The sequence below is a fragment of the Conger conger genome, chromosome 4, assembly GCF_963514075.1.
Source record: "Conger conger chromosome 4, fConCon1.1, whole genome shotgun sequence".
In the NCBI taxonomy this organism is placed as follows: Eukaryota; Metazoa; Chordata; class Actinopteri; order Anguilliformes; family Congridae; genus Conger; species Conger conger.
Window position 1 is genome coordinate 58,450,919 of NC_083763.1, and position 23,543 is coordinate 58,474,461.

Genomic DNA, 23,543 nt, shown 5'->3' on the forward strand with positions numbered 1-23,543 from the left:
AGCCAATCATTTGACTTTGTTATTTCTTACTATATGCTTATATGTCTGTCTCTTCAGTTCATGCTTGTCCACCTTTTGTGTGTCCTGTGACCTTGTACTGCAGAATATAAATCCTCTGTCTTCTTGGATATACTCGTCGTGGTTGGTCATTATAAGGAGAACATTTCTCCAGTCAGCAGATTAAAATACTTTTCAGCCTGGTCTATGGGGACAAAGTCATTGATCCCAAAAGAATAAACGCCACCCATCTGCTGCTCAGCAGGCTGAAATGCACGAGGCAAGGTTAACAGTGCGCAGAAAAGTATTTGAATCCAAAATGAATACTATTCTTACGCACACACACACCCACCTTCCCCACCACGACTATATATGCGTGCACCTACCTCTTCCTGACCTCCTGCCCTCCGCAGTACACACTTGGCGGGGTGCGTGCGTTCTTGCGGTTGTCGTCTGAGCGCTGAGAGGAGACGGGTGGCTGGGTCGGAGGTTCGCGGATGAATAAGACGCGTCTCCACGGCCGCCGCGCTCAGTGACTGGAATGAATGGGAACCGACAGGTCCTTTCTGCATGGCCGCGCAGTACACCTCGACCTGGTTTCCAGGGCTGACCTAGCTGCAGGCTCAGACCCATGGGACACGGTAATGGCGTGTTGCTGCGCTACTGAGCCGAGCCGCGCGGTCTCAAGAGGGACTTCATGCCTTTTCAACCAATCAAAACGACTGCCGTGCTACTGTTTTGAGCCCCTATTTACAAAATGTTGTCAGTTTTCTGAACCAAAGCCTCGACCACTTGGGATTTGGGTGAAATGACATCACGATCATCGACTTCCGTCCCCAGCTCCTGACCCAAACCTGTTTTCTTTCAGCGCCGGGCCCTCGTGCGCACTCTGACCCCCGGCCGTCGAGAGCGAGCAGCAGGGAGAGGCCCCGCGGCCGCGCCCAGTCCGAGGACCTGACCCGGGCCGCCCCCACCCCTGTGTCCACAGCGACCGGGGAGAGGGAGGGGGAGGGAGTGGGGGAGGGCAGGGCCCTCAACACGGACCTGCTTTCGGCCGACATCCAGGGCATGCTCGACGACCTGAAGCTGGAGGGAGGGGTGGAGGGCGAGGGCCAGGGGCCCGGGGGGGCCCCGCCGCGGGACTCCAAAGCCAGGAGGAGGACGACCAGGCCCGCGGGGGGCGCCCCGACCCGCCTGTCCCGCAGCGCCAGCCCCGCCAAGGCCAAGCAGGAGGAGGCGCAGCCCAAGAGGAGGCACTACGACGCGGAGTCCGTGCGGCAGTACATCGCCCGCCAGCAGGAGGAGCGCAAACGCAAGCAGCTGGAGGAGCGGCGCACGCAGCGGGAGGAGGCGGAGCGCAGGAACCAGCGCCTGCAGGACCTCTACAGGAAGCAGCGCGAGGGCGTGGCCAAGGGCCAGCCGCCCAATGAGGGCCCGGCGCAGAAGCGTCTCCAGGAGACCTACACCAAGCTGCTGCTGGAGCAGGCCCGGCTGGGGGAGGAGCTTCCCCAGGCCCAGCCCGCTGTGGAAAGCCTGCAGGTGAGAGGGGGGGGGGAGCCATGGGCCCCGAACTGCACAGGACAGCCAGGGGGGTTACCGCAGAAACTCAGCTCACACTTTATCCCTATAGCAATCGGACCTGGGTCGGTTACCTATTTCTTTTGCATTTAAATACATTTGAACACTTTTCCCCTATGTGGCGCATTGATAGATTGGGAGTGCGCAGAAACGTATTTCAGAAGAATCCAAAACAAATACGTAATTGATCCAGGTCTGATATCAACAGCCATGTTGTTGCTATGTACGTGTTGACGTTACTGTAAACATGCACAGCATTTTTGTGAGCTCTCCGTGAGTGAGCCATTTCTAAAGGCTAAAATACGTATTTTCTTCCCTCTTTTTCATGCGAAAGTGTAGAAGTCTTATTATATACATAACCTTCTTCCTATTGATTTTAAATGGCAGTCTGACTGCAGGGGAAAGTATCTTCATCAGGGCTTGAGGACCGCATTAAAGCCTGGTTATACCCGTAGCTAATCCCACCCTTTTGAAAGGGCGCAGTGAGGGGCAGATTATGGGATTAGTATACTCAGTCAGGGCAGTGCGGTGGGCTGTGTGAGGTGCTGACAGAGCCCCCCTGTGCCCCCCTGTGCTGCAGCCCAAGCCCCTGTACCAGCCTTCGGGGGAGTCGGACAAGGAGAACAAGAGACTGGACCGGCCCCAGAGCGCCTCCTCCAGCAGTGACCTGTCCCTGTCGGAGCCCCAAGTGCCCCTGCTCACCAGGTCAGTGTCCCCTTCCTCTGTCCCACACTCACCCCCCTCGCCGCCTCCACACTCACCCCCCTCACCGCCCCCACACTCACCCCCCTCACCGCCCCCACACTCACCCCCCTCACCGCCCCCACACTCACCCCCCTCACTGCGCCCACACTCACCCCCCACACTGCCCCCCCACACTCTCCCCCCCACACTCTCCCCCCACACTCCCCCCCCCACACTCTCCCCCCCACACTCTCCCCCCCACACTCTCCCCCCCACACTCTCCCCCCACACTCTCCCCCCACACTCTCCCCCATCACCCCACCTGTAGCGTACCGCTGCAGTGACGAGCATTTATACCTTTTTAAACACTTTATTAAATTTCGTACCTTTATTTCTGAGATTGCTGCGTGCCAGTGTGTGAGATGGCACGTGTCCGTCTGTACACTTACCCAGAGGCCAGGCTGAAAAGATGTCAGTGAACATCAGCTTGGCAGTCAGTGGGCATTATGCCACGCGTACAGTTTACCGTGACTGTGTAATGTTTTTTAAAGAGCAGACGGGCCGTATAACTTCACACCACGCTTAAAGTGAAAATGAAAATGAAACTTGTGAAAGTGGAGCGGTTTTAGGAGTGGAGAAGGCAAATGGAAGAATATGAATCACAGTTGAATTGACAGGCTTTTGTTGCTGAGCTATTGTCCTCAAAGTCACAGGCATCTGCATTTCTGTTCAGCCTCTGAGTGAAACTGAAATCAAGTTCCAGTAACAGCGGTGCACCACAATAGGAATCATTACAGTGACCCAGTTTATATGCTTTTGTATTGTTGAAGTGTTCCTGAAGTGTTTCTGAACATTAGTTCAGTGCGGTTTCATTGTATGAAAAAGCATTGTTTCTGAAATTGCCAATGAGGAAACAAGAATTAGAAAACATAACCACTTTGTTGATAAGCTTATGTGTAAATATTAATCCTAAAACCTGGTTGTCATGAATACTGTTGCTTGTTATTGAACGGTAGCACATGATCCTTGTGGCATAAGGAGGTACCCGCAGATCTGCAGATGCGGTAAAGGTTGTGTTTGTTGCTGCACTCGGTTTCCATGGGCACTCGGTTGGGGCACATTTCCGAAGGGCATGGCGAACTGTTCCTGTGCGCGGAGAATAAAGTTCTTGTGCTATTTAAAAATGTTTTTCAAGGAATATATCACATGGCTGGCAGTTAAAGCAAGTCTCTGTCCTATTCTGAGAGGTAAAGCTATGTACAGTGTTTCTGCTGTTCACCTCAAGGGAATTATATCTCCACTGTTACTGTGCTTATTATTGTACTGGGTTTTTACAGTGCTGAATGATGTGTCCCTTTCTATGTTCATTTTCCTGGCATTCTCATGTAATGCATAGTTAGGTACTGTTTTAAACATAAGTTTAACAAAACTCTGAGTGAAATGTATCAATAAAGAATCAAATGGGTTATTTAAGTTTTGTAGTGTATGTGTGAGTGCGAGTGCATGTGTTTGTGTCTCTGTGTCTCTCTGTGTCTCTCTGTGTCTCTCTGTGTCTCTCTGTGTCTCTCTGTGTGTCTCTGTGTCTCTGTGTATTTGTGTGTGTATTTGTGTGTGTGTTTGTGTGTGAGTCTGTGTGAGTGTGAGTGTGAGCGAACCCTGCTAACAGCCATATCTTCCTGGTTCCTAAAGGAATGAGCTGGGTCCAGGGAGACCGGCCTGGATGCAGCCGGACCGGCTGAGTCCTGCAGCCAGAGCCACTGGGTCTCTGGCTCCCCCTGCTGGCCACCTCTTCACCCACCTGCTGGGCATGGAGTCCGGCGTCTCGGGGCTGAGGAGGGAGGGCCCGGCGGTGGGCCTGATGGGAGGCACGGGCCGGATGAGCCGCATCGAGGCGCTCAAAGCCACGGCCGCCTCCCTGTCCACCCGCATCGAGAACGAGGCTCGCAAGCTGGCCGGCGCCGGGGTCAACTACGACTGCGTCTCCAACGGCGTCTGCGCGGCGACCGTCCCCCCGGCGACGGCCCGCGACGACGGCCGCTGGGCCAAACCGGTGAGCCCGCCCTCCCCGGAGGGGCCGGAGCCCGCCGACCTGTCCCTGCGCATCCAGAGGCTGCTGAGCGTGGGGCAGGCCTCCTACGACGGGGTGCTCCCCGGAGTGGGCAACCTGCACAGCTTCAGGAGCCTGATGGGCCCCCGGACCGCCTCCGCGTCTCCTCCGGCCTCCCGGGGTCAGCAGGAGGTGCAGCAGGGCGGGGCCAGGGGAGCAGGGAGGAAGGGGAGCCCCCACAACTCCAGCGGGGACTCCATCAGCGAGGGGCCCCTGCTGAGCGAGGGCAGCCTGTCCGAGGGCGACGGGAGCCCCCCTGCCCCCGCTAAGGGGGTCCCCAAACCCGCCGCGCTCCTCAGGGCCCAGGAGTACTGCACGGAGGAGCGCGGCTCCCTCCGCCCCTTCTCGCTCTTCCAGAAGGAGGCGGAGAAGTACCCGGCGTTCAGCCCCGCGGCCCTGGCCCGCGAGAGCCGCAGCCCCTGGGAGGAGCTGGCCAAGGGGAGCCCGCACAGCGTCATCAACATCTTCACCAAGAACTACAGCAACTACAGCAAAGGTCTGCGGCCCGCTGGGACCCCTTTCACACATTCAGGCGTTCGCATTATGTGTGGACTACGTCCGACGATTGGCACCGATTAATTGGAAGAAGGCTGATTACAATGTGTAATTACAATTGTAATTGTAATCATTGCCAATATGTAATTGAATCCTGGCAGGGATTAGACATTTATGCTTATGCTGCTTATTTCCTTGAAAGGAAACATTACTGTTTGTAATTAGGTCATGGGGATGCAGATATGGGCTGTGTTCAAATTTGTCTGGTTTCTGCATTTTCATAAATCTTAAGCCCTAAGCCAGGGGTGTCCAATCTTATCCAGAAAGGGCCGGAGTGTGTGCAGGTTGTTGTTTTAGCACAGGACTAAGACAGCTGATTCTACTCATCAAGGTCTTGATTAAAGACCACGATTAGTTCATTAGTATACGCAGGTGTGTTACTGCTGGGTTAAAACAAAAACCTGCACCCACGCCGGCCCTTTTAGGATAAGATTGGACACCTCTGCCCTAAGCGTTTGGTCTGCAGCGCTGTATTTGTGATGTGTGGACCTGTGCCTCCTCCCTGCAGTACTGGAGGATGACGCTGGGGGGAGCTCTCCTGCTCTGGGCTCCGCCCTGTCCCCCAGCCCTGTGGGGGCGGGCGTGTCCGCCGGCTCCATGGACCCGGGGGCTTACGAGGACGACTTCATCACCTGCAGCAGCAACGGTGGCAGCAGACCCTCTGGCAGCAGAGGGCACACTCGGCTCAGGTAAAAACATGCTCAATAATCAGTCTTACTAAGGAACTAGCGCTTCTGCTTCAGCTTTCTCAAAGGATGCAGAGCGCAATTTACCATTTTATCCAATTATTTTCACTGCTATTCTTCATTCACTTACATTAGAGTGTACTTCCTAGGAGAGCACATTTGTTTAACTTTCCCAACCGACACACATTTTAATAAATGCTAAATTAAACAAGTAGAGACTATTCTAAACCGTTGTTAATCTTCAACTGAGTGTAAACCTTGCCAGGTTTTCTCACAAATGGAGGCATTATTTTTCTTGCTCTGCTGCTTCTCCGCAAGGTGGGAAAAGCATTTTAAGTTTGAGTTTCACTACTCCAAATACTACTTTACTTGATCTTCCAAAGTACCCTGTATGAAACCGTCCGGACCCCAAACCATAAAACTGGACAATAATCGCTATTGAAATGCTATCCAATTTTAGACCACAAGATGGAGCTCTTGCTATACATTCGATGCTGGGAATCTTTCGCGAGAGCCATTGCAATTGGGTTCCTGTGAAGTTCTTGTTGGTCTTTACAGCCCTGTGGGCCCGTTTTTACTGTGTTAATGTCGAGGAATGACTTAAGTGTGACGTGGCTTTGCTTTTCGCGACGTTTTTCCAGCCTTGTGAACAGTCCTAAGGACGAGCTGGCGAGTAGGAGGTCTCCCTATGACATGCGAGCCGTGGACCTGGCCTCCCACCCTTCCTCTGGTTCCACACCTGCGTCCTCGCCGCGCTCCGCGGACTCTGTACGGAAGAGAGGTGAGGCCTGGCCACGCACAAAAACCCTCAGTGAGCCACTGCCCCGGAGCGTAAACTCCTCGCCGCGTTTCAAAAATAATCCATAGCGCGACCTTCATTAAGTGCTATGCTAAGCTACGTATTGATTGGGCCATTAGCGCGCGTCCACTTTAGCCTGCCATGTTTGTTATACGCTCGCGCTTCTCCCCCCACAGCCGGCGAAATGTCAGAGGAGAGTCTGGAGCTCACGCTGACGGGGAGTCAGAAGAGCCCCTCCTCGCATGCCTCCGAGCCCCACAGGGACGCTGTCGTCAAAGGGCCGGGCAGAGACGCAGACAGCCCCCTCAGGGCCGTCTCCAGACACTCCCCTCTCAGGTAACCGCCGCTACACCTGCGTCTGCCTCCAGCCGAGATACGGGAGCGGCACTGGGTCCTGACTGCCGTTTAATGCATTCAGACACAGAAGTGGCGGATTCCGGTTCCCACCCTGGCCGCTGAAAAGGGAGTGGCACGTTGGAATGGTACACAAACAAACTGGTCGCATAACGGAAAGATGGAACTTGCCTGTTGAGACTTGAGGGATGCTAAGCTTTGACCTCGGCCTGACAGCTGAATACTTATTTATGGACAAGGCAAGCTAAAAATAGCATGGGCAAACAACACTCATTATTGTGGTGAGGAAAGGGTTTTCATTGACAGCTCAGCAGTGTCTGTTTACATTGAGTACAGTACACAATAAAATAACAAAATGAAACCATGGAAACCTGTTAGCTTACAGGGGAAAAATCTATTGTGTAATGGCTCCTGAAGCAGGATTGTAGGCATAGAAAATGGTGGCAGTTTTAAATGCTCCTGCGGTCAGTCCTGAAAGGCCTGTGTTCAGACTGGTGAAAGCAGAGGCCTGCTGCCTAACACTGGCTTCTTTGTTTGGGCAGAGAGGCACCCATGTCTTTTCCTGCTGCTTTATAACATTGGAGCCTCTTTTCTGCATTCCTTAAGTCCAGGTGACAGATTCCCCACATGCCTTTTTACCTGTTGAATTTGATAATAATAATTTTGCTGTCGTTTGATTGTACCTGAAAACTATAATGTAAGGAGAATTTGGAAGCGGAGAATGATGTTGTTGCTGTCAGCTGCCGTTAGGTGAATCCTCACTGCTGCGTTGCCGTTTGATTTATTGTTTTAACAGCGGATAGAGAGGAAGCAAGAGCCTGTCAGAATATAAATCGAGTCTTTGGCCTTTGATGTGGCTCTAATGCAGCGCAGCTGGCTTTTCATGCAGCCGCTGGGTTTTGGCTGCAGGGAGCAGAACAGAACTAAGGTCCAGGGCTTCTCTGCTGTGTGGTGCCCTGGTTCTGTGCCCTGGTTCTGTGCCCTGGTATTGTGCCCTGGTATTGTGCCCAGGTAGTGTGCCAGTCCACTGCATTGTGCTCCCATTTCTGCATCCACCGTCCAGCGACTTAACTATGTGCTGAACTTTATACCTGCTAAAACAACCGGGGTAATGATCACGAAAAGTCTACAGTGTCCGTTTACACTGAATACAGTAAAATTAAATATCCACAGCATACACCGAAACCTATTCATTTGCGGGGGGAAAAGTAATTGTGAAAGCTGTGTAATGGCTCCTGAAGCAGGATAGTAGGCATAGAAAATGGAGGCAGTTTTAAATGCTCCTGCGGTGACGGTATTTTTTCAGTAACTGAATTTTTATTTTTTTCATATTGACCATTCGGCCTGGGAAAATGGAGACCTTCCCTTTGCTTATTTAGCCTCATTACACTCAGGCCTTTGTGTCTTTCTGCTTTATTCTCATGTTGTCACTGTGTTGTAGGACAGGCCGTGTTTTTGCTTGATTCAGATGGACAGACTGCAGAGGGGGTAACACATTTAGAAGGTATTTAGAAGGACAGCTCAGCAGGTACCGCGGCGGGGGTCGGACCCCTGCCTGTGAGGGGGGTCTTGTTTGGCTCCAGAGGCGGCCATCTTACAGACTGCTCCAGACATCTCGCCGTCAAGATTCTAAAAGCAAATAGTCGCTCTTTGATGGTAAAAGGAGTCGGCGGATAACCGTGCTTAAAGCGGCTCTCAAAACAGCGTTTGTGTTTTCCCTGCAGCCTGGGCTCAGATGGCAGGAAGTCTCCGAGGAGCCCGGGCCGTTCCCCGTCCGGGTCCCCCGCAGGCTCCGGGTCCCACCGGGCCTCCCCGGGCGATGCCTCCCCCGCGGGGCCCGAGCAGCTGAGGGCCGGCTCCGCCCTCCCCAGCTCCTCCTCCTCCTCGTCCTCTGCCAGGGCCAGGCCCCCAACGGGCCCCAGCACCTTCACCAGGCCGGGGCCCACTGGAAGCGCAGAGCCCAAACCCGCAGGTACCTGCAAACACTGATCCCTCACGTCATGTCTTTGATAGACGCAAGCTAAATGCTGGCGACAATTTTCCCCTTGGCATTCGTTCTGGCAGGCTTAGGTAACGATGCTGAATAACAGTTGTGTGCACGTCATAAAGAATTCTCTCGGTGTGAGAGTGAATAAAAGATGGGGAACTGTAACTCATCAGAACTCCCCCCACTCTCCCCTCCTCCCCCCTCTCCCTCCCCTCTCCCTCCCCTCCTCACTCCCTCCCCTCTCTCCCCTCTCCTCCTCCCTCCCCTCTCTCCCCCCCTCCCTCTCCTCCTCCCTCTCCTCCTCCCTCCCCTCTCTCCCCCCCTCCCTCCCCTCCTCCCTCCCTCCCCCCTCCCCCCCTCTCCCTCCCCCCCTCTCCCTCCCTCCCCTCTCCCCCCCTCTCCCTCCCTCCCCTCTCTCCCCTCCTCCCTCTCTCCCCTCCCCTCCCTTCCCTCCTCCCTCCCCTCCCCCCCTCTCCCTCCCCGCTCCCCCCCTCCCTCCCCTCTCTCCCCTCTCCCCTCTCCCTCCTCCCTCTCTCCCCTCTCCCCCCTCTCCCCTCCTCCCTCCCCTCCCCCCCTCTCCCTCCCCACTCCCCCCCTCCCCTCCCTCCCTCCCCTCCCTCCCCTCTCTCCCCCCTCTCCCCTCTCCCCTCTCCCCTCTCCCTCTCTCCCTCTCCCTCTCTCCCTCTCTCCCTCTCTCCCCTCTCCCCTCTCTCCCCTCTCCCCCCTCCCCCCCTCCCCCAGGCGACCTGCACTACGCCCCCAGCGCTCTGCAGCAGCGCATGGCTGCTGAGCTCAGCTATCTGGACGCCATGGAGGAGTCTGTGCGGCAGCTGGCCGACGTGGAGAGGCTGCGGGGCGTGTCTCTGGCCCAGCAGGAGTCCGTGTCCCTGGCACAGATACTCAAGGTGAGGGGGGCTGCTGGAAGGCACAGCAGTGCATACCTTTCCTGGCTGGGTGTATTCATAACTACGGGTCTATTATTTGTTAAATTAATTCACAAAAACCAATCGACAGCCTCCCCATTAAAAAGCTGTTATAATCTGTTCAAGTTGTATTGAATTCCATTTCAATGTGCAGCTTCTCTGCTAACAACTGGGAAAAGGTACGCCTGTGAATATCAAATCTTCCTCCTGCCAGGTGTGTCTTTTTGAAAACGAGACGGAACGTATCGAGGCCCCTCGTTCAGTCCAAAATGTAAATCTGCACCCTGTGAAAACACTCTTTTCCTCTGTCCCTCAGTCCCAGCAGCAGAGGCACGAGCGTGACCTCTTCCTGCTGAAGCAGAAGGCCGAGCAGGAGGCCCTGGAGACCAGGAGGCAGCTGGAGGAGACCCGGCAGAGAGCCGCACAGGTACACAGCTTACAGCTTATAATTTACACAGCTGACACAGTTTACACTACGCAGCTTACACAGTTTACACAGTTTACAGCTGACACAGCCTACACAGCCTACACAGTTTACACAGCTTACACTGCTTACACAGCCTACACAGTTTACACAGTTTACAGCTTACACAGCTTACACAGCTGACACAGTTTACACAGCTTACACAGCCTACACAGCTTACACAGCTTACACAGCCTACACAGTTTACAGCTCACACGGCTTATGAAGCTTACAGCTCAAAAAGGTACACTACTTACACAACTTACACAGGTACAGAGCCTACCAGTCACACAGGTACACAGCTTACAGCTTACCCAGTTTATGTAGTTTACAGCTTACACAGGTACAGAGTTTACAGTTTACAGAGCCTACCGGTCACACAGGTACACAGTTTATGAAGCTTACAGCACAAAAAGGTACGCAACTTATGCTTATGCAGCTTACTGCTTTCACAGGTACAGAACTTACTGCCCTCCTATCCCTTCTATACTGTTGGCTGCTTTGCTAATCTTAGTCTGTGAGTGGGAAAAGGGTACAGAATGGTCTATGGGATCTGTAAGTTATGCTGCTGTACCTCAGACCAGTGCATGTTTGACTGTGACTGTGTGTGTGCGCCCCCTACAGGCCCACGTGGAGCTGCAGGAGAAAATGGCGCACTCCCAGCAGGAGGCGCGCGGAGGCCTGCAGGAAGCCACCAGCAGGATGATCAGCCAGCAGGCTGAGTCTGTGCGCTACACAGCCGACGCTGCGCGCCACATCAAAGAGGTGGGTCTGAGGAGCCTGTGACCGTGATGTGCAGGTTTGAGTCTGTCAGTGTCGGTAGTGACGTGTTGGGTGGTCTCTCTCAGATGATGTGCAGGTTAAAGTCTGTCCGTGTCGGTAGTGACGTGTTGGGTGGTCTCTCAGATGATGTGCAGGTTAGAGTCTGTCCGTGTCGGTAGTGACGTGTTGGGTGGTCTCTCAGATGATGTGCAGGTTAGAGTCTGTCAGTGTCGGTAGTGACGTGTTGGGTGGTCTCTGAGATGATGTGCAGGTTAGAGTCTGTCGTTGTCAGTAGTGACGTGTTGGGTGGTCTCTCAGATGATGTGCAGGTTAGAGTCTGTCAGTGTCAGTAGTGACGTGTTGGGTGGTCTCTCAGATGATGTGCAGGTTAGAGTCTGTCAGTGTCGGTAGTGACGTGTTGGGTGGTCTCTCAGATGATGTGCAGGTTAGGGTCAGTCAGTGTCGGTAGTGACGTGTTGGGTGGTCTCTCAGATGATGTGCAGGTTAGGGTCAGTCAGTGTCGGTAGTGACGTGTTGGGTGGTCTCTCTCAGATGATGTGCAGGTTAGAGTCTGCCAGTGTCGGTAGTGACGTGTTGGGTGGTCTCTCAGATGATGTGCAGGTTAGAGTCTGTCAGTGTCGGTAGTGACGTGTTGGGTGGTCTCTCAGATGATGTGCAGGTTAGAGTCCGTCCGTGTCGGTAGTGACGTGTTGGGTGGTCTCTCAGATGATGTGCAGGTTAGAGTCCGTCCGTGTCGGTAGTGACGTGTTGGGTGGTCTCTCAGATGATGTGCAGGTTAGGGTCTGTCAGTGTCAGTAGTGATGTGTTGGGTGGTCTCTCTCAGATGATGTGCAGGTTAGAGTCTGTCAGTGTCGGTAGTGACGTGTTGGGTGGTCTCAGATGATGTGCAGGTTAGAGTCCGTCCGTGTCGGTAGTGACGTGTTGGGTGGTCTCTCAGATGATGTGCAGGTTAGGGTCTGTCAGTGTCAGTAGTGATGTGTTGGGTGGTCTCTCTCAGATGATGTGCAGGTTAGGGTCAGTCAGTGTCGGTAGTGACGTGTTGGGTGGTCTCTCAGATGATGTGCAGGTTAGGGTCAGTCAGTGTCGGTAGTGACGTGTTGGGTGGTCTCTCAGATGATGTGCAGGTTAGGGTCAGTCAGTGTCGGTAGTGACGTGTTGGGTGGTCTCTCTCAGATGATGTGCAGGTTAGAGTCTGCCAGTGTCGGTAGTGACGTGTTGGGTGGTCTCTCAGATGATGTGCAGGTTAGAGTCTGTCAGTGTCGGTAGTGACGTGTTGGGTGGTCTCTCAGATGATGTGCAGGTTAGAGTCCGTCCGTGTCGGTAGTGACGTGTTGGGTGGTCTCTCAGATGATGTGCAGGTTAGAGTCCGTCCGTGTCGGTAGTGACGTGTTGGGTGGTCTCTCAGATGATGTGCAGGTTAGGGTCTGTCAGTGTCAGTAGTGATGTGTTGGGTGGTCTCTCTCAGATGATGTGCAGGTTAGAGTCTGTCAGTGTCGGTAGTGACGTGTTGGGTGGTCTCAGATGATGTGCAGGTTAGAGTCCGTCCGTGTCGGTAGTGACGTGTTGGGTGGTCTCTCAGATGATGTGCAGGTTAGGGTCTGTCAGTGTCAGTAGTGATGTGTTGGGTGGTCTCTCTCAGATGATGTGCAGGTTAGGGTCTGTCCGTGTCAGTAGTGACGTGTTGGGTGGTCTCTCTCAGATGATGTGCAGGTTAGGGTCTGTCCGTGTCAGTAGTGACGTGTTGGGTGGTCTCTCAGATGATGTGCAGGTTAGAGTCCGTCCGTGTCGGTAGTGACGTGTTGGGTGGTCTCTCTCAGATGATTTGCAGGTTAGAGTCCGTCCGTGTCAGTAGTGACGTGTTGGGTGGTCTCTCAGATGATGTGCAGGTTAGAGTCCGTCCGTGTCGGTAGTGACGTGTTGGGTGGTCTCTCCCTCAGATGACGGAGCTGGCACGCACCCAGATTTCCGGGGCCCTGAGTGTGCCGGCCCCTCCCGTCACTACGCTGTTTGACCAGCAGAGGCAGCATCACCACAGCTTCATGAAGCAGCTCCAGTCCCGCGCCGAGGCCGACAGGTAAAGACTACCAGCCCAAGTACCGCACAGGAATCACCAGCAAATACATGTTTGTGCTGCTAATTGAAGGACTATTGAAGATCATTGTGAAATAGATGCATGATAATATGGTTCTTGTAATGTTTTAAATTAGGAACAGTTAATCCCCTAAGAGTAGCGGTTTCCTCTGCAGTGTTTTATATTGAATGTGTTGCCCTTGCTGAGCAGGCAGAGTGAAGGATCTGTGCGGACAGAAGAGCCCCTCTCTTCGCTCAGCAGCCCGACGGGAGAGTCTTCCCCCTCCCAGAGACCTGCGCACAGGTAGCGGCCACCGCGCTAATGCGCTATCCCTAACTCTAACCTTATACATTCCTGTGCCACGCTAATGCGCTAACTCTGACCATCCACACTCCGGATCCCTGCTAATGTGCGAACAGTAACCCGAACCATCCACATTCCTGCGGCACGCAAATGTGCTAACGCTAACCATCCACATTCCTGTGCCATGCTAATGCGCTAACGGTAACCATCCACATTCTTGTGCCATGCTAATGGGCTAACGCTAACCATCCTGCCTCGGTGCTTTCCACATCCCTTTTTTTCCCCGGCCTGACCGACTGTGTCCGTTCCCACGCCCCACAGCGGCAGCACCAGCCCCCGTACCAGATCCTCCGAGCACCAGGAGAGCAGCGCACCGGGCAGGAAGGGTAAGAGCAGCAGCTCGGTGGAGGAGGAGGTCCAGACCGCGGCGGACGACTCTCTCCGCAGCTGCAGCGTGCGCTCTCTGCTGGATGAGAAGGGTGAGTGTGTGCCGGGGCCCGGAGCCTCACTGCATTACGTTAACATTTACATTTCCGCATCTTATCCACATTTACATTTTTACACAGAATCCCAATTTTAGAAGCAATTATTACTGAAGCAGTTCAGGTTCAAGTCTCTTTCTCAAGAGTGCAGCTGCAGGTCCCCTGCTGAGAATCAAAACCACATGCTCTTGAGTTCCTAGCCCAGTTCCCTAACCACTGCGCCACACCTCTGCCCCATATTCCTCCTGGTAAAGATGTGAAAGTAATCATTTACTTACGTGGCCTGTTTACCTGGAGGTCTCTGCTTCCAGAAAGTGATGTTTCCACCTCCTCTCCCTTTCAGACAACACCTCGGTCGCCACGGAGTACTCCCTGAAGTTCGACGAGTCGATGACGGAGGACGAGATCGAGGAGCGTTCGTTCCGCTCGCTGCTCCCCTCCGAGGCCCACCGGCGCTCCACGCTGAAGGGCAGCTCCCACGAGGACTCCGAGGAAGAGCAGCGTGCTCAGGAGAGGAGCAGCGTGCTCGACCTGGCTAAGGTTAGACCCCCTGCACAGGCGGAATAGACTCCTTCACCTGCTAAAGATGACAGAACGAGGTGTTTCTCAAGGTGTTTACTCAGTCAGGTTAGGCGTACTCCTGCCATTGCCCTTGTCCAAGGCTCTGGCCTCAGAACTGGAGTTGGTCCCCGGGCGATGCATTATGGTTGCCCATTGCTCCTGAGTAACTAGGAAGGGTCAAATGCAGAGGACAAATTGCCCCACAAGGTTCAATAAAGTATATCTTAATATTAAAAAAGTACATGATTTGCCTCCTGGATAAAGTGAAAGTAGAGGGGTGTTCCTGCCTGCATGTATGCATGCATGATAATTCTGTTCCAAATCAAGACATTGAAGATGTCCATACCGATGGGGAAATGGCTTGGGCCGTGTGGTTGACTGTTGCAAACATTTTTCCTATTCAAAATTAGCATTCATGCACCATTGCCAGTTTGTCGATGCATGTTCTGGTGTTATTCCCTTGATTGACTTGCATAAATTAATTTAAAAATATGCCTGACTCCTTATTCCATATGGGATTATTGGAAAAGCTATTTCTTATTTTGGGTTAAGCAAATTTTCAATATTAACATTCGTGTGGTTTGAGGTCTGCACTACAGTGATTTCATTTGATGCAATTGCAAATATTTGACATGGCACCCAAACGATGGTATAGATTTCCAACTTGCCCCACTCGTCTCTGAAACAAACTTTGCAATGTATCAAGAGCAATTTTGCAGGTCTCGTGTACGTTTGCGGGTTCTGGGTTGATTATATAAGGCGCATAAAAAGAGACCTATTCACATACAGCTCATGTTTACTTGCATGATAACCAATGTGTATTTGGGCATGCAAGTTAGACGATTCGGCCTCACAGAAATTCACAAACCCAAATGCGTTACTATGTTCTGGTGCATAGAAGTGGATTGAGGGGCAGTTGATGAAAATGTTTCCCCCTCTGCCCCTCTCCCCAGCAGCCGGACGGCAGCATGCCCTTCTCCAGCGGGCAGCACAGCTTCTCCAGGTTCACCATGGACATGGTGCGGCAGTACATGAAGGAGGAGGAGGTGCGCGCCCAGCACCAGAGCTCCCTGCTGCGGCTGCGTGAGAAGGCTCTCAAAGACAAGACCAAGGCCGAGCTGGCCTGGCTGGAGCACCAGAAGAGGCAAGGGCCCCTTACCACACCCAGCTGTCCTCCACCCAGCTCACTCACTCCACCCAGCTCACACCCTCCACCCAGCTCACTCACTCCACCCAGCTCACTCCCTCCACCCAGATCACTCCCTCCACCCAGCTCACTCACTCCACCCAGCTCACTCCCTCCACCCAGCTCACACCCTCCACCCAGCTCACTCACTCCACCCTGTTCTCCTCCACCCAGCCCTCCTCCCCACAGTTCTCCACCCAGCCCTCCTCCACCCAGCTCGCACACTACACCTAGCTCCCCTCCACCCTGACACTCCACCTGGCTCACACACTACACCCTGCTCTTGCTCACACACTACACCCTCCTCTACCCAGACACACTCGCTTTTCTCCGCACAGCTTTACAGCACTGAGCGGGCGGAGGAACAGTGGTTATAAGTCGTATTTTTGTGATTTCTGCACAGGCGCTTGCGAGACAAGGGCGAGGACGACAAGATGCCCCCCATCCGAAAGAGGCAGCGAGGCCTCTTGCTGAGGCTGCAGCAGGAGCAGGTAACTATGGCCCCCCGTTCGTCCTGTCCCCCTCCCTCTCCCCATCCCTGGGCCCCGCTGCTGGGCTCACGGCTGCTCCTCTGGTCCGCAGGCGGAGATCAAGCGCCTGCACGAGGCCAACAAGGCGGCGCGGAAGGAGAGGCAGCTCCTCCTCAAACAGCAGGAGGAGATCGAGAGGATGCGGCACACCACCCTCAAGCTGAAGGAGCGCCTCAAGAGTGCGGGCGAAAACAACCCGGTCAGTACACACGCGCCCATGAGCACGAGCACATACACGCGTGTCACTGTGCACGCACGCACTGACACACACGGACAGACAGGCTCACAAAGACAGGCACAGACACGGGCCAGTATCACAGTGGCTTCAGCAGCCATTACACAGAATATCTTGCCTTCCTCAGTCTTGAACGGGCCATTCAGCCCAACGATGCTTACCATTTGCCTTCCACTAAAGGGTACCTTGGGCTCACTGTTTACCTACAAACTAGATGACTATCTAGCACCATCACATAGTGATTTTAAATGATGATCTGTTTTTCCTGTTGTCTTCTTGGTGTGTCTTCATGCGTCTTTGTGTGTTCCAGGACACGTCTGTCTCCGAGCCTGCAGAAGGGCCAGCCATGCCCAGCCCCTCCCTGACGGACATGGACACCCCAAGCCCCTCTCCACTGTCCGTCTCGGGCAGCGAGACCAGCAGCATCATGGAGAAGCTGAAGAAGATGCGCTCCCACATGGATGAAAAGTAATGGCGGCCCTTCCTTTCTGAGTCTGAGAGATCTCACTGTTTCTGCTGTTCTCCTGTGTGCTGACGATTAAAACCCCTCCATATCCTTAAATCCTCATTCTGTTCTTATTATTATGCTAATTCAGCTTTGGGCTTCTATTTAATTAACCCTGGATTTTCAGTTCTAAGGTCTTTGCTTTGCAGTGTTTACACCTTTCTGAATGCAACACAGTTACAAATAGGTAAACACGTAAGCTACAGGTAAGTTGGCATCATGGAAAAGCCTACAAATTGGGTCCTTGTTGCATTATCCTACTACTGATGCCCTAGACTCAACCTCATCTCTAACCCATTCTGTACTCTATTTTCAAGTTTAAAAGGTGGTCAGGATTATAGAGGTCCATATTTTGTTGTTATACATCCTGAATGGTCACTTTCTGTTACATAAGAAAGGGGGGGGGGAATTCGGCCTTAAGTGGCAGTTAGCAACTTCTAAGATGACTTTTGCTGATTCATTAATAGATACGCTTAAAAACAGAACTTGAGAAGCAAACCGCTGTTAGCAGTGTTGGTTTTGCTCTCCCTCACGTTCAGTTTGTGAGTTCCGCAAGCACATTCTAGCTTCTGTGCAAGAACTGGGGCAGCCCTCACACTTTCCTAAATCTCGAGTGAAGACCGGCTTTGTGCAGACTGCTGGGAGCCTGGTTATGTACCTGCCTTCACTGCCATGTTAAGAAGCCCCTTCTCCTCCCCTTCCTGGTGTGCTAGTGAATATGAGCATGCTCTCTGTGTCCATCCCTCACTAGAGCTCATTTGAAACCAACTAGCTGTGATACTTTGACACCGTTGAAAAAGAAAGCCTTGCCCCCCTATTTGACCACATGCATTTGGGCAGCAGTGTGAAGTCACAGCTACTGTTCTGGCCCCTGTCACTGTATGAGGAGGTTACACTGTAGTCTAATCATCACCGCTGGACACTGCTGCTGTTTATCACACCTTGGTACTTACCCTTCCCATGTGAATATTGCACAAGACATTTTTACCATTGCTATGCAGATTGCCTACAGTATCAGTTCTGAAACCGAACTGTGCATCAGCTGTAAATGTGTGTGTTTTCATTTTACACTTTACGCTTCAGCAGGAACATGAACTAGGCCCATAGCCTTAAAAGTTCAAAATGAAGGTGTCCGTCATTCCTTTTAGTGCCGTAGACTAAAAAGACTAATATTTTACACTGACACACGTATGTTCATGTAGCTCATCCACAACCTGCTTCTGTCTCCTCCTTCCCGTCTGCCTGCCTTTAGTGCTCTCATTGTGCTATCTGCTGTAGTATTTCTTTCCTTTTGTTGAACCGTCCTGTTCTCCCTGATTTTATCACTCAATATTATTACTGTTGTCTGTGATGAAAAAGAAAAAGTGTTTTATTCCCATAAGGTCAATAATCATTAGTTGATGCAGAAACAACCCGATGATCACTTAAATACACTTGATTTATTTTCTGTTCTTTATTTCACTTCAATTAATTCAGCAAAATGATATTTTCCATGGCACAAAATGCCTTGTATCTTTTACGGATTGCTGTATGTTGGTCACTAAAACAACACATTAAAAGAACAAGACATGTATATGCTGTGGTGCAAGTTGATGAAATGATGCACACACAAACAAGTAAATGTCCGTACATGTGGATATACCAGCAGATCTCTGGGGTTGCGACTCCTAACCTTAGTCATCATTAATCTTTGCTCTAATCGGGCTCTTAAGACATTCTCCCAGTGCACTGTTCCATTCTTAATGAAAGGCAGTTTGGTTAACGTATTCCCTTTAGCAGTGCCGGCACAGCCTTTTAAGAGTAACTACATTACACCTTTGAATGAGTCATTAACTATTAAGTGCAATAAAACACATGCTTACTCAAGTTCTCTCTCTCTCTCTCTCTCTCTCTCTCTCTCTCTCTCTCTCTCCCTTTCTATGTGATTGTCTCTCTCACTCCATCTTCACTCAACCTCCTTTCTGGCTTTTATTTTCTCTGTACTCCTCATCCGTTGTCTGTCCCCTCTGTTTACGTGTGAAATCCTCTCCCTGCTTTGTTTTGTAGACACTGCTCTCCTGTCCATTACTTCTTCTCTGTCTTCTCGGCTCACAACTGGGCCTCTCTCAGTGTCTGTTTCCCCAACCTCCATCCCAAATTCCAGCTCTTTATCTACAACCAGTTGGTCAGGTACAGTGCTCGCGCCTTTCCCCACCGCTTCCCGCCCTCACCCTCTGTCCCGCGGAGCATGCTCGTGTTCGGCCGCCGCCACCAGGGGGCGGGTGCAGGGAGTGTTGGGGGGGTTATGGGGGTTTATTTGGGCCGATGCAGGGAGTATCGGGGGCTTATGGGGGTTTATTTGGGCCGCTGCCAGGATTTGGGGATTAGAGGCTCTAAAAACTACAAAGCGCTGCCTTGTTTAAGTGAGCGGATCTCTTGGCAACAATGCAAGCATGTTTCTCTGCCACAGCCTTGACAATAGACGGTTCCCTTCGTGGGACCGATGTGACCGCAGTTCCAGGACCCAAATAAGCAAAGACTGGAAGTCCAGTGAAACACGAACCTATCTTTAATCTGAGGTTTGGCTGTAACGCTGGTGGTGGTGTCAGTTTCCAAGGCTTGTGCTCATTTAGGTACGGCAGGGCGGTCTGACTGAGCCTCTCACTGTAAAGGGTGGGAGCTGCCATGTCTCTGGGGTGTAACTTTGGGTCCTCCAGCCATCCCCTTCAGCCTCCGTGTTACTGTGCATCTGCTGTGGATCCCTGATGTCTGTGCTTTTCGCCAAACGATCCATGTTGCATTTCCTGCCATTTTCACTCCCAGATTTCTGAGAGATGTTGAGAAGCATCCAAAATGTATACATTCCTGTTAGCCATTGATTTAAATAGTTGAAAGTCATATTCAAAATCTTGTGCTGCTTGATTTTAAGGACAAACACCTCTGATAAAATTCCTATAGAGTCGAGTAAATTAATGCAAATAAACTTTTTTTTAATGTTTTATTATTAGTTTGTTCCGTTAAGAAAAACAGGTGTTGTGTGTCATTGGTCATTTTCATTTGATTTAACTTTTACTGTATGCAGTGCAGTACATTTTTAAGAGAATGATGCTTTTTTAAATGCATTCTTTCTTTTTTATTGTTTTCAATTGGCTGAGACAATTTTTAGTGCATGGATATTTTAGATACAGACCTTAAAGTTACACCCCAAGAGGCATGTAAGCAAGTTGTGTTTCTTAATCTTCAGTGGATGTGCTTGTGTCTGAATTTCGGGGGTGGGGGGCGGGTGGGGTGTCCTTGTCTGTTTAAACCCCTGTACTAAACCAGGTGCATGAATATATCTGGTCATTTGAGAGGCACTGGCTTAATTCTAGTGCCTGAGTTTCCTTCATTGTGCTCATGCTCCTCTGGACTCTGTCTGCTGGGCAGAGTTGGGACAGCTTGTGCGCAGTGGGGCGAAGCCGTGGTTGAGCATGGTTCTGATGGTCTGCGTGTGTGATCTGATTCGGAGGCCGTGTGTCGGCGGGATGAGGGGGGGAAACGGGTGGTTGGGCTGGCGTGTGTGTGGACGTGATCGCGGCAGTGCTCCTCACGCCGGCCGCCCTCCCCCCCAGGTTCCTGACCAAGCGGGAGCAGCAGCTGATGCAGAGGAGGCGCCACGCGGAGGAGCTGCTGGAGTGGAGGCAGCGCCTGGACGCGGAGGAGGCCGAGGTGCGCCGCATGGAGAAGCAGGCCCTGGCCGCCTGGGACGGCCCGCAGCCCCGCGACACCCAGCCCCGCGCCGAGGGCTCCGGCCCCAGCCTCAACTCCAGCCTCAACGCCAGCCTCAACGCCAGCCGGGCCTCGGACAGAGCCCACAGAGGTGAGGGAGAGATATGTAATCACTACTTAGAACATTTTTTTCCAAGACAACCCCTCACGTATGAGACCCCAAAACGCCACCCACAAACACGCCTTGTGCCTAATGGCACCCTTCAGCCTATATCGGTAGTAGACCATGACTTTTTGTGCCTCGTTGCTTTATTATAGATGGGTTGTTATCATGTTTGGCATTCGCTGTAATAGTCTACATTCACATATTTTAAAGAGTCACAAAATTAATCAATTGTAACTTCTAAAAACCCCACCCTTGAATCAGTTTGGGAACAACACGTCTCTGTTTCTATGTTCAGTGATGGTCATTTCAGTCACTTCACTTTACATTTAGTGTCTTCCTTTTTGCAAATACTTCATGAATGTAAGTTTTTAGGGGCACCTCTGTATGTTTTTTTTCTGTTCTAACCTTGCATTACCCATTGTTTCTGTGTGACCACAGAGCCAGACAGCAAGGCTGAGGACTCCTTAGTGCTCACTGTCTACAGCCAGCAGCCTGAGCTGTCTGTCCCTGAAGAACTGGACTGTCCTTCTACAGACCAGCCCATCTCTGAGCTGCCCTCACCCCACAAGGATGCCAGCCAGCAGGAAGACACAGTCTACACACAGGAGTTTGACTCCTCCTCAGAAAGCAAACTGGTAAGAGGTCTTTGGCACTTTTGTTCTTCTAAAATGTACAGGTTACATGTTTTAAGCTTTTGTGTTGGATCAACCGCAGGCTTTGTATATGAATCACAGATTTGATGTGGTATATCATGCTATTTGGAATGACTAATTATACGAATTGGAAAATGAATCAAAAATAGTTTACATATTAAGTCTTCAATAATAAAGAAAAGCATAAAGCTAAACCGTAGCAATGTTATTCATGATTTCAGTTGAATACCTTTCTCTGAACAAATGGCATTTGACATAGTGTTACAGGCTTTGACATGTTTTAGTTGTTTTTCTGGAATCTTCCCTCCATGGAGCAAAGCTTGCCCCTGTTTCTGCACAGTGCAGTGAATGCAGGCTTTGTCTGTCTTGAGTCTGGGCCTCTGTTTAAAGGGTAGCATTTTGTTTTCGATGGTAAATGTACCATCCGATTTTTATTCTTCTACACAATGTCAGACCTAGTTTTTTTACACCTCAATATCATTTGCATCCAGGTAATGTGCATGAAATAGCTAGTAGGACCTAGGTAATTGCTTTTCTGTCTCTTATGTTCATATAGGTATTCAGAGTTGAGTGGTTTAGTTTGAACATGTAAGAATCTCTATGAATGTCATTGTTGTGGTGATCCTGAGAAGGAATTAAATCCATTTGGGGCCTGTGCCCTTCCTGTGCTCGACAGTCCCCTTCACCAAGAGGCAGTCTCAGCACTTCCAGGCTCCCGGAGAGCAGCAGGGGCCCCAGCAGCAAGATGCCGCTCCGCTCATCCTCCATGGAGGCCCGCTCGGTCTCTCAGTCCGGTGAGTTTGCCCATTGTCATCGTCTGCTCTGGTCCATATCGCGTTTGTCAAGTCCACAAAAAGTGAATGAAGTTTAGACATTGAGAAAAGGAGCTTGTAAATGTGTGGTTCTGTGAAGCAATGCGCGTTTTCCTGACGTTTGGCCTGCTGAGTTGTGCTATACTACTTTGGATGCTCCCCTCTACCCGACTCAGGTTTAAGTGTTGTGCTGTTTCACTGAACTGTACCATTCACTATGTATAAATGACATTCATTCTGATACGAGTTTCATCGTAGATTCATCCATTATATGAGTGTTTATGGAAAAGGTTTTGTATTATATTTGACTGTATTGTAGATATGTCATTGCTCACCAAGAAGTTGCAGAAGATGATTCCTGTGATGGCTCTTAAGGTGCTATGCGCTGTGTTCTGTATTTTATGTTACTTGAGGCTGGATATTCCTTTGTTGGCAGATGCCCTAATCTTTGGTGAATTATGAACATTAGATTCGGACGGAGCGGGACTCACTTCCTAACGCGTGTATCCCTGTCTGTTTCAGAGCCTACGTCTGATCAGAGTGACATCGAGAGCCGCATCCACGCCCTCAAGGAGGAGCTTCGCAAGCGCAAGTCCATCGTGTACCAGCTGAAGAAGGAGCAGAGAAAGCGCCAGAAGGAGAGACTCAAAGCCCAGGAGGCCAGCCTACTGAAGCAGCTGGAGGTCAGTGCGGAGTCCAACTTTCTTACTCCAGGTTTTAGTGCACTTTGCTATTTCTGTGGCAGTATTGTGATCGCACACTCAAAAATCCCTCTTGTATGCTTTTGGAATTAATTGCATCGAAACCATTCAAGTCCACATTATGTCATTGAAGTTATCGAGGCAATAATGAGGTTCACTTTCTTTACATTTCTGCTGTATTTGTGCTTCAGTAACGTTTTGCCTCCTTGTTTCTAGTCCTATAATGACTTCATTCAGAAGACCAAGGCCGAGTTAAGCAAAGAACCGGACACCACGCCCATGACTAAACCCCAGATTAAAACACCCAGTTCAGCCTCAGAAAAGCCCAGGATTAAACCACCTCCTCTTCAAAGGTAATGTAGTACTGGTCCTGTCTATGGACTATATAATTGCTTTGTTTTCTTTGCATCTTATCACTTGCTGATTTTTCCACAAGAAAATTGAGTAAAATAAAGTATTTTCTTTTCCTTCAGACCGGAAACTAGCAAAAACTGGAAGATTGCGACTGAAACAGAGAAAGGAGAGAAAGCCCAGGCAGAGTCGCCTATTGACCGAGGTGAGTGTTCTCTGTTATTGTGCACTGTGCATCTGTTTTGTGCATCTGTTCACCCAAAATAGAATAAATATGTGTGCAGGGTGCATCACTTGATTCAGAGTTGATTCATTTCCACATTGCACCTGTCATTCTGTATGTTGTGAGGCAAACCCAAATGGATCAATTCAGTGATGGCTTTT

At 51.2% G+C, this 23,543-nt stretch overlaps 1 protein-coding gene across 4 annotated transcripts in view; it reads left to right on the top strand.

Moving 5' to 3' along the window:
- cep350 (centrosomal protein 350) overlaps positions 1-23,543 on the top strand; it is a 42,418-nt gene that overhangs the window by 12,334 nt on the left and 6,541 nt on the right. For 2 of the 4 annotated variants that reach the window (XM_061238022.1, XM_061238021.1), the window contains 25 exons: positions 866-1,536; positions 2,156-2,280; positions 3,949-4,862; positions 5,430-5,610; positions 6,249-6,388; positions 6,583-6,742; positions 8,485-8,732; positions 9,489-9,652; positions 9,987-10,097; positions 10,758-10,898; positions 12,854-12,990; positions 13,198-13,290; positions 13,612-13,769; positions 14,116-14,312; positions 15,287-15,477; positions 15,923-16,010; positions 16,102-16,248; positions 16,595-16,752; positions 18,836-18,958; positions 20,380-20,627; positions 21,081-21,277; positions 21,972-22,089; positions 22,630-22,790; positions 23,025-23,161; positions 23,282-23,364. In XM_061238022.1, coding sequence (XP_061094006.1) covers positions 866-1,536; positions 2,156-2,280; positions 3,949-4,862; positions 5,430-5,610; positions 6,249-6,388; positions 6,583-6,742; positions 8,485-8,732; positions 9,489-9,652; positions 9,987-10,097; positions 10,758-10,898; positions 12,854-12,990; positions 13,198-13,290; positions 13,612-13,769; positions 14,116-14,312; positions 15,287-15,477; positions 15,923-16,010; positions 16,102-16,248; positions 16,595-16,752; positions 18,836-18,958; positions 20,380-20,627; positions 21,081-21,277; positions 21,972-22,089; positions 22,630-22,790; positions 23,025-23,161; positions 23,282-23,364 — 5,091 coding nt within the window. The remainder of the gene's footprint in view (positions 1-865; positions 1,537-2,155; positions 2,281-3,948; positions 4,863-5,429; positions 5,611-6,248; positions 6,389-6,582; positions 6,743-8,484; positions 8,733-9,488; positions 9,653-9,986; positions 10,098-10,757; positions 10,899-12,853; positions 12,991-13,197; positions 13,291-13,611; positions 13,770-14,115; positions 14,313-15,286; positions 15,478-15,922; positions 16,011-16,101; positions 16,249-16,594; positions 16,753-18,835; positions 18,959-20,379; positions 20,628-21,080; positions 21,278-21,971; positions 22,090-22,629; positions 22,791-23,024; positions 23,162-23,281; positions 23,365-23,543) is intronic. The other 2 variants (XM_061238023.1, XM_061238024.1) reach the window with 2 other exon arrangements.